General features: G+C 39.8%; 1 protein-coding gene across 1 annotated transcript; it reads right to left on the bottom strand.

The window, feature by feature from the left end:
* Positions 1–3,748: 3,748 nt before the first annotated feature.
* On the bottom strand, positions 3,749–9,964 carry LOC117515929. The gene is made up of 2 exons (XM_034176718.1): positions 6,412–9,964; positions 3,749–4,532 (listed from the first exon to the last, which is right to left on the bottom strand). Exons 1-2 carry the CDS (start codon positions 9,926–9,928, stop codon positions 3,823–3,825), a joined length of 4,227 nt encoding a protein of 1,408 aa, XP_034032609.1. The 5' UTR covers positions 9,929–9,964; the 3' UTR covers positions 3,749–3,822.
* Between the last annotated feature and the right edge of the window lie 385 nt (positions 9,965–10,349).

The raw sequence follows: 10,349 nt of genomic DNA, 5'->3' as shown, positions 1-10,349 counted from the left end.
AAGTATACAACTCCTGGCAAAAATTATGGAATCTCCGGCCTCAGAGGATGTTCATTCAGTTGTTTAATTTTGTAGAAAAAAAAAGCAGATCACAGACATGACACAAAACTAAAGTCATTTCAAATGGCAACTTTCTGGCTTTAAGAAACACTATAAGAAATCAGGAAAAAAAATTGTGGCAGTCAGTAATGGTTACTTTTTTAGACAAGCAGAGGGAAAAAAATATGGACTCACTCAATTCTGAGGAAAAAATTATGGAATCATGAAAAACAAAAGAACGCTCCAACACATCACTAGTATTTTGCTGCACCACCTCTGGCTTTTATAACAGCTTGCAGTCTCTGAGGCATGGACTTAATGAGTGACAAACGGTACTCTTCATCAATCTGGCTCCAACTTTCTCTGATTGCTGTTGCCAGATCAGCTTTGCAGGTTGGAGCCTTGTCATGGACCATTTTCTTCAACTTCCACCAAAGATGTTCAATTAGATTAAGATCCGGACTATTTGCAGGCCATGACATTGACCCTATGTGTCTTTTTGCAAGGAATGTTTTCACTTTTTTTTTTTTCTCTATGGCAAGATGCATTATCATCTTGAAAAATGATTTCATCATCCCCAAACATCCTTTCAATTGATGGGATAAGAAAAGTGTCCAAAATATCAACGTAAACTTCTCATTGGAAGGGCACCAAACAAAAGTTCCAGCATCATCACCTTGCCCAATGCCGATTCGAGATTCATCACTGAATATGACTTTCATCCAGTCATCCACAGTCCACGATTGCTTTTCCTTAGCTCATTGTAACCTTGTTTTGTTCTGTTTAGGTGTTAATGATGGCTTTCGTTTAGCTTTTCTGTATGTAAATCCCATTTCCTTTAGGTGGTTTCTTACAGTTCGGTCACAGACGTTGACTCCAGTTTCCTCCCATTCGTTCCTCATTTGTTTTGTTGTGCATTCTCGATTTTTGAGACATATTGCTTTAAGTTTTCTGTCTTGACGCTTTGTCTTCCTTGGTCTACCAGTATGTTTGCCTTTAACAACCTTCCCATGTTTGTATTTGGTCCAGAATTTAGACACAGCTGACTGTGAACAACCAACATCTTTTGCAACATTGCGTGATGATTTACTCTTTTAAGAGTTTGATAATCCTCTCCTTTGTTTCAATTGACATCTCTCGTGTTGGAGCCATGATTCATGTCAGTCCACTTGGTGCAACAGCTCTCCAAGGTGTGATCACTCCTTTTTAGATGCAGACTAACGAGCAGATCTGATTTGATGCAGGTGTTAGTTTTGGGGATTAAAATTTACAGGGTGATTCCATAATTTATTCCTCAGAATTGAGTGACTCCATATTTTTTTTTTCCCTCTGCTTGGTCTAAAAAAGTAACAGTTAGTGACTGCCACAATTTTTTTTCTTGATTTCTTATAGTGTTTCTTAAAGCCAGAATGTTGCCATTTGAAATGACTTTAGTTTTGTGTCATGTCTGTGATCTGCTTTTTTTCTACAAAATTAAACAACTGAATGAACATCCTCCGAGGCCGGTGATTCCATAATTTTTGCCAGGGGTTGTACTTCCAAGATATACTTTTACACTTGTAAGTGTACTATTTCAATACTTCTTTGGACTAAATTTAAGAGCAGTAAAGTTTGACTGCGCAAGTGAACTTATGCTATATTCTTGTAGCCTATTTTTAAGTTTTTGAAAGTATGTACACTCACCCTTGGAATTTCAGTGAGTTGTACTGGGATTTGAACAAAGAATCCTCTAATCACAGCCCTACTACCTCTCTGACACGAAGAACTGATTTTTGTGTTGCCTGAACACACTTACTTGTTATAGTCAAGTATAAACCACTAAAAGTATATTAGTCAGTTTATCCAAGTATGCTTACACTTTCACATATGCTATGAGTATAGTGCATCAAGAAAGTATTCACAGCACTACTTTTTCCACATTTTGTTGTTCCAGCCTTATTAGTCCATGAGGCAGTTATCAATTTTGACCTAATCTGTACCACTTAAGGGGACTAAACAGCACTTACAATCCAACCTCAGTGTACCATGGCCTACACAGAAATGTATGATAGCCAACCCAGGGTGGTAGGGTTACACAGAGGTCAATATTTAAAAATGCTACAATCATGTTGAAAATTATAGCACATTTGTCTGATCATAACAATTTCAAAAAGGTATAGTTTGGACTAACTGACTGAATGTTATGGGGTAAAAACAGCAAAAACTGTGATAAACGTCAGTTTCAGTTTGTACAGGAGTCAAAAGTTAATGTTGCTTCAATTTTGGTAAGAAGTGATGCAAAATATTGGTTGAGTTAATCGGGTTTTAACAAGAAATAGTTTTCACCATGTGTCATGCATCATGCTTAGTTATCACGTTAAGCAAGTTGACTTACAGGGTAACATATGTCAAATGTCATAGAATCCAATGTACGCCAACCTTATGTGACCTTTACTTTGGAGACCAAGCATTCAACATGGTCAAAACTATTCCATTTATTATTTCAACCAATAATTTGCATAATTTTTTTACCCAAATCATATGCTAACAACAATGGTGCGCTCAAAAGTTAAAGTTGCTCCAATTTCAGTAAAAAATGGTGCTGAAGCTGGATTCTAGTTTGTCCCCTTAAGTGGTACCGAAAACCTGCCTGGCCCATGGACTGTATTCCAAAATGAAGTAAATTCATGTTTTCCCTCAAAATTCCACTCACAACACCCCATAGTGACAATATGAAAAAGTCATTGTCGTTTAATGTCTTAAACTAAGAAGTTAGAAAACATTCACCCCCGGTACAGTTGGTCTATAGAGAGGAAAACTGTTTTTGTACAAGGCTGTATGTGTTTATTTCTGCACTAAGGTTGGACATTATAACACGGTGGAAAAGTGTTCTGTTTTGGAGCCAGCCTCAAGCAGCCAATCAAGGAACTGCACACCCACCTTGGCTTCATTGGTAGCCGTCTCAGGTTGCTGTTAGGCATTTTTAACAGGTGCAAATTCTACTTTTTTTTTTAGTGTTCTTTTTAGAAACATTGGAGTGGGATGTTTTGTTAGTAATCCATTCATCAGGCAACTTCTTACCGCAATATGATAAGGTTGTTCAAAGTTTACTCACTGTTTCTACTGAGATGGCTAAAAACTTACCACCTTATTTGGCTGCTTCATCTCATCTCCTTTGTCTGATAACTGGTGGAGAAGGTTTCTCAAATAAAATTCAATCAAACAACAACAATAATAATACAACAATATGATAATGATGTTGGTACAGTCATTATACATATAATTTTATTTAATCTATGTATAATTTACTTGTCTGCAGCAAATTTATAAATGAAAGATTTACATTTATTTTTAACCAAGTCAAGATACTCTTGTGTGTATAATCTTTTTTTATAAAAAGCACAAATAAACCATCACCTGTCATTCCAGTACTGTAATAAAACATGTCTATCATCACAAAAATAATTCTTAAGAGGATATTCAACTCATCTTGTTGAATAAGTTGTACCCTCAATATTATATTACTATCAATATGAAAAAGAAGCTATTAAAAGATGCACTGAAAATGTGACATCTGCCTTGTTCCTCTAACAACATACTGTAGTATCAGATACCACAAGGTGGCAGTAATGTGCTAAAAGTGTAAAAAAAAAAAAAAAAAAAAAAAAAAAAATTACCTGGGCTGCAACACAATTTTTTTCAAACAATAAAAAGTGTAATTAACAGCTTGTAGTTGTAGTTATTAGCACTGTCATGCTTGGATAACATCCTTTTTCCCCTCAGGCATGTCCAGACAGTCAAAGCTCATGGTGCAAAGCCTTTAGGTCTGATAATCATCCGCACACTTTTGAAAGACTGTCTGTCATTAGTGAGGTAATACTCTTTTGTTATGTTTTGCCATGTCCCCCAGAAAATACCGTCCCGGATTCCTTTGTAACGTCCCACATAGTACTTCCCATTAAGGTTTGCAGACATGCAGGCATCAAACCACCAGCCGGAGCTGTAGTAGGCCCCACAGTTCCCTGATGGATAGCGGTCGTGGTCCTTGTCCGGCGTGGTGAAAGCTCTGTTGTTGTGATTGTACCTTTTGCTGAAGCGAAGCGCGTCGCCTGCGGTGCCTGAGTAACCTCCTACTGTCAGTCTGAAATGCGTCCGTTCATTTGCCACACTAAAGTGCTCATACTCTGCATACCCTGTAACCCCATCAAAATCCTCCAACTCCACTCGCAGCATCATGTTTCTGTCACGGGTCAGGAGGTGGATCAGATGGTTACCGAGCCAAAATTCCCCTCCGTTCAGCTCCCCGAAACCTGACCGATACTCCTCCCAGGTTCTGTTGAAGCTCATGCTGCCATCCTGTCGACGCTGCAGGACGGTCCACCCTCCACCATGCAGCTCCATGTCACACACCACTGTGAAGCTTCTGCTGCCAAGGTGGGGGGTCACCTGGTAGACGCCACTTTTTTTCTCCCCTCTGATAAGATGGTCCGAGCAGTCTCTCCTCTCCTTGTTCACTGCAGATGATCAAATCAAACTAATCAGACCAAATTAACAAGCAATATTTTTCCCTTCATGTTGCAGCTGAGACTGTGGTGGTAATAGGGTGATCACAAATGCAAGAGTTATTCATTTTTAGCCTACATACAGTGTGCCCTGCAGCCCATTGGTCTACGACTCCAGTCCAGCGCAGGTTACTTCCCCAGCTAATGTCAGTAACTTTTTCTATTGGGTGGACTGAGACAAGTCACATGAAGTTTCTTGTCCAGGGACATAAGGGAGACATAAGGCATGACTTCAAATCAAACCAAGGTTACCGTATTGGCAGCACAACTCCCATCTATCTGAGCTCCCTGCTCCAAACCATAAAGTACGCATGTTCTATTATTTAAAGGTAGACTTGTGCATTGTGTGGCATCTTTGACGTCTGAAAGTAAATGCAAAAGTTATTTTAAAATGACTATCATTACCCTGAAATGAGATTTTTAGTCTTTTAAAGAGATCCCATTGTGCAAATTTGGCTGACAGTTAAGAAATTGAAGAAGTTAAGAAATTAGAAATTCTCTTGCTGTAAGTAATATTAAGGCATAGAACGTCTCATATTAGTCTTCTGTGACATACGTAACATATAGCCATATTGGAATATGTGTTGCCTCAGGTGTGGAAGTTCAAGTATAAATCAAATGCTCAGTGAGTATGATCATGTTACTGCTGTAAAATAAATTCAAATGGTTTTTTTTCAGAATTTTTCAAGAATTTTACTAAGTTTTGCTGATTGTTAAATTTTTCATTTGGCAGTGGGACTATGGCCTTTTCTGCTTGTTAAAAGGGGAGATGAAAGTGAAAATATTGAGCACCACTAGACATTGAGTGTTGGCTTCTGGAGTAGCCACTCCCAAACTTAATCTGAAACTCTCCTGAGGCCCACTCAAGCCTTTAATCAAAGTTTCGCCCCCGCTGACGATAGTGTTCCGTGAACTATGATTCCCCACCAGCATCAAAATTTAAGCAGGATGAAAGTCATGTGTTACTGTGAGTGGGCACCAAAATACGGTGTGACGCATTAAAACAGGTCAAATAAATGCCTGATTACATTAAAAAATAACAATTTTTAAATCATTTTAAACTTTATTACAAAATTGAAATAAAATCAGCATTTATTTATTTGTCTGTCTGTTTTTTAGCAGGATTACGTCAAAACTACTGTATGGATTTTGAGTAAATTTTCATCACAGACATATTAGACCACGGAAGACTACGGATTTCAATTTGTATGCTTCACTTTGTCGGATATTGAGAACTGCGTCAAAACTACTTAATGAATTTTCACCAAATTTTCTCCACACATTGGTGTTAGGCCTTGGAGGACTCCATTCAGTTTTGGAGGTGATCTGGATCCGGATTCTGGATCAGGATTTCACATTGTAGACTTTTAAGGATTCCGTCAAAACTACTTCACGGTCATGGTTACGAAATCACGATGTAAAACCAAGATCGACACTTTTGTTTCAGCTTGTGAATTAAATATCATATTGCAACATCTTGATCAGTCGGACCATTCTGGATCAGAATGCAATTATTGCTGTATGTTGTGAAATTTGGATTCAGGTAAAATCCGGGTCACAATGTGAATTGCATATGCATCCCTGACATATAATGAACATCCCGTAGTGTCTTCAGAAGATGCTGTGTTTATGTCATTATTTCCCAAATTGGCCTATTTCCCTAGAAACAGTATTCTAATGTGATCTGTCTTCCATAGGCCACTGGTCCACTTAATACTAAGTGACAAGATTAAATAAACTGCTACATTTACCATGAATATATGAGTTAGAATTAATTATACAGTTATAAACACTGTGAAGTCATGATCGTGGCTGTCTAAACACCACTTACCTTTAGATGGTATCAGTGTTGAGAGTTTACGGCGTGTCCCGTCGGGCTGGCTGCCCCCCTTGTTGTCCTTAGGATGCTCTTTTGGATGGCTGTCTGGCAACCCGCCATTTGGATTCTGACTGTTGTTGAAGGAAGCAGCCAGCTGGCTAATTTTCACACGCAGCTCTCGTGGACTGGGAGTGGATTCCTGAGGTAATGGAGTCGCTGCAGTGGCCTCAAAGTCAGATATGACAGGGGTTGATGACCTGAAGTCAGAACTGACAGTGGAACTACTTTGAAGCCTTGATGGAAGGATTGAACTTGTCGCTGTGTCCCAATTTGTTGTTTCCTCTACCTTGAGAACTATGTTTTCTTCTAATCTGGAGTCACTATCAGTAGCTTGATTGTAATTTGAAGTTCCCAGACTGGTTTTAGGGATGATATGTGGGAGCATCTCATCACCAAATTTGCTTGGGCTTAGTGTCATTAGGATCGATGGTGGTTGATCTGCTGTTTGTGGCTTCAGATCAGATGTAATCCGGCTGTTTGGACTCGTTGCCAATTCTTGGACAGGGTGTGAGTGAGTCGGTGGACCAACCAGCAGGCTGTTTAAGGTTTCTTGACCCATTGTTACTGTTTTCATGGTGCTGGGACTGAAATCTCTGTCCACTTGAGAATTATTTACTTTAGCACTCTTTGTTACGGGACTCGAAGTAGATGACGTGTCCCTGTCAGAGTTTTGGATGCTGTCTGGAGTAATCCCAGTTGTCTGAAGAGGATCTAATGTTTTTGTTTTCTGGGTTTTCTTCGGTTGCATCACTGGCTTTGGTGTTTGAAGGGGGGTTACTGGTAGCTCGAGTTTAGGTCTGACTGGTATTTTGTTTCTGGGTGGAGGCTTTGGTTTGTATTTTTTGACAGATTCTGCTTCAGGTTCTTGATTACGCACAGATTTAATGTTAAAGTTGTTTTTTTGGTCAGGCATTTTAGGCTTTAGGTTAGTTTGTGGTGCCTGGTCGGGTTGAACAGGTTGTGGGTGTGTTTGGTTATGTTTAGTTGATTGTGCAGCGTCTGGGTCGGTTACATTTATTTGGGGTAGTTTTGCTTTTTGATTAATTTTGGATATTTTCTGGTTGGGTTTAGGCCTGTGTTCTGGAGGTATATTACCACGAACCGGTTTAAGCTTCGGCCCAAATTTAGGGTTTTCTTTTGCTGAAAATGTTTGATCAACAATTTTCATGAATTCAGTTATGGGATTTAGGTCAGGTTTTGGTGTGAAGCTAGCTGCTGTTACAGGACCAGGCTCTTGAACAGATGGGGAAGTCTGATTTGATATCAACCCTTGACCAAATGTAGACTTTCCCTCGTTTGTCTTTTTATCTAATTTTTGCTGTTGTTCAGGGTTATGAGTGTCAAGAGGATGAGGAGGCTTTTGCTCTGATTTTGAGCTTTGGTTAATTCCTGCATATTTGGGTTCTTGATCAGACGCAGGACTGATGTCAGAACTGTTTGTGTTGACAGTTCCAGGTTTGTATTGCAAAATCTGTTTCTGAGTAGGAGACATAGACGTTTGATAAACTTTTGGCTTTTGTATTTTTATCTGTGTTTGTTCATCTTCTCCATCATATTTAAGTGTTTTGTTGTGGTTTAGATTTTGAGTTAGCGGTCTTTGATTAGCCTTTGGATTTTGGACATTTTTAGAGCTTTTGGTGTTTTTTTGGCCAGTGATTGGTTTTTGATGAGAAGGCTTTTGCTTTTGGGCAGGTGCTGGTCTTCTATCAGGCAAAGGAGGTCGGTTACGTTTAGGATCATACTCAGAATTTTGTTTTTGCAGCACCTTAGGCTTAATCTCAGGATTGAGTTTATCTCCAGGCTTTGGCTGTTTCATGTTTGTGCTGATAGTCTTTGTCGCGCTCCAGCGGATGAATCCTGTGATTTGTGGGAACATTGTGCCATATATTTTGGAATTAGCAGTAGTGGTTTCAGTTGATGTCGCCAAACTCTCTGGACCTTGGTAGTCTGGCTCAAGTCTCAGACTGGGTGAAGATGTGACCCCAGATCTGACATTTTTTCTCAGGCTAACAAAAGGACTAATCAAGAGTTTTGTTGTTGTAGTTGTGGTCCTAAATACAGAATCTTCACCTGTGTTTAAGTGTTCAGGAATGCCAGTTTTCCCATATCCAAGGCCCACATTATCTGTTGTAAATCCATATTCATTTATTTCCATCCCTTGATTAACCTCTGTGTTAAATTGTGTAATGGTCTTTGACAAAGATGTAAAAGTTTGAGGTCTGTCCAATTCTGTGGAATCAGGTCCTGAGTGAGGATTTGGTCGAAGAGACACAACGTCTTTCTTTTGAGTTACTTTTCCGGATGCTAATTCTCCATCGCCGTCTTGCTGAACAGCCTGCACTGTTGTTTTGATCTCCTTTCCTTTCTCCCCCACCTCCCCCTTCTTTATGGTCTTCTCTGTTTCTGAACTTGTGATACTTTCAGTGTCTTTAGGTTTCTTGTTGTGTCTCTCCGTTTGTATTTCCTGTTCCATTTCCTTTTCCCTCTCCTCCCTGTGCTGCTCCTGTTCTTCATTTGTGTCCTCACCGTGATCCTCTGACATCTTTATTCTATCAATGACTCTGTCTTCTTCACCTTGGGTCTGTTTCTCTTTGTCCTTAGTTCCAGCCCGCCAGATGTTATGACTACTTTCATCTAGCTTCTCGTTATTTTTTACATCTCTTGTGTTGGCATCTTCTCCATTTTCCAACAAATCTTCTCCATTTCCCTCTGAATTCCCTTTGACTGCCAGCACAATCTTTGAATTATTTTTCAAAACTTTTTCACTATTTATATCTATGGTGTGATTTTGTCCAAAGCCTGACACCTTTGCCTGCCCAAATTTGTCATTTCCTTGTCTTCCTTCTATCTTTTGTTGAGTTTTTACATCTTTTTTGTGAACTACTTTCAGAGTCCCTTTTTTAATGATCCTTATATTGCTCTCCCTCTCTGCTTTCTTTCTGTCTTTCTCTTCTAAATGGTGTTTTTTCTCTGAGTCAGTGTCACCCTGTCCTTCCACAGTCCCTTCCACTTTAACTCTGTCTGTCCCAAACTCAGATTGTGAATCTTTTGGTCCATTAGGATTTGTGTTATTCCTGCAATTCCTCATGTCATTATGGTTATCCTTACCCTCATTCAGCTTTTCATGCTCTCTTTCTCTTCCACACTCTCTCTCACTTTGGCTTACTGTACAATCTGCACACATCTTCCTCAATTCATCCACTTTGTCCTTCAGATTCTCAACATCTTGCACAATCTTCTCCAGCTCTCTGAGGTGCTTTGGCAAGTGGAGAGTCAGCGGCGGCAGATTGAAGATGTATGGACACGTGTTCTCATCCTGCTCCTGTCTGCACGGCCCCTCAGGAATCAGTGTCACAGCACAAGGCCCGAAATCCTTATTCCACAGGAGGACTTCTTCACTGGAGTCAGCTGTGGTCCAAGAGACATGAGAGATGACCAACAGGGTCACACAAAGTGTTGTTAGCCTCATCGTGTCCTGAGCGTAAAGGGTGAAGAAAGTGGAGCGAGTGAGTGCAAGTAAGAACCATCCCAGTCTGATTGTGAAAAGAGGAGGAGGTAAGGTGGGAGGAAAGGAGGAGGGAGGGGGAGTCGATGGAGCTAAAGCGAGTAGGATTTGAGGAGGGCAATTGGTGTAAAAAATGAGAGTCCTTCTCAGGAGATGTTGCCTGAGGAATAAGAAATGTGCAAAAATGATTGGAAAAAAATCTACTTTGACTATAAAACCTGAAAGGTCAACCCAAACACACTGACTAAACTGATAACCATTTGAGTTTAGTTAACACAACTAGGAAAAGCATATTTTGTTTTATTAAAGTAGTAAGTTCCTTTGGCTGCTCCCTTGTTTTCACTCGGGTTTGCCCGCAACAGCAAATCTGAGCTCGATCTGCATG

This window comes from Thalassophryne amazonica, chromosome 8 (genome assembly GCF_902500255.1).
Source record: "Thalassophryne amazonica chromosome 8, fThaAma1.1, whole genome shotgun sequence".
In the NCBI taxonomy this organism is placed as follows: Eukaryota; Metazoa; Chordata; class Actinopteri; order Batrachoidiformes; family Batrachoididae; genus Thalassophryne; species Thalassophryne amazonica.
This window is presented reverse-complemented; position numbering and strand designations above follow the sequence as displayed.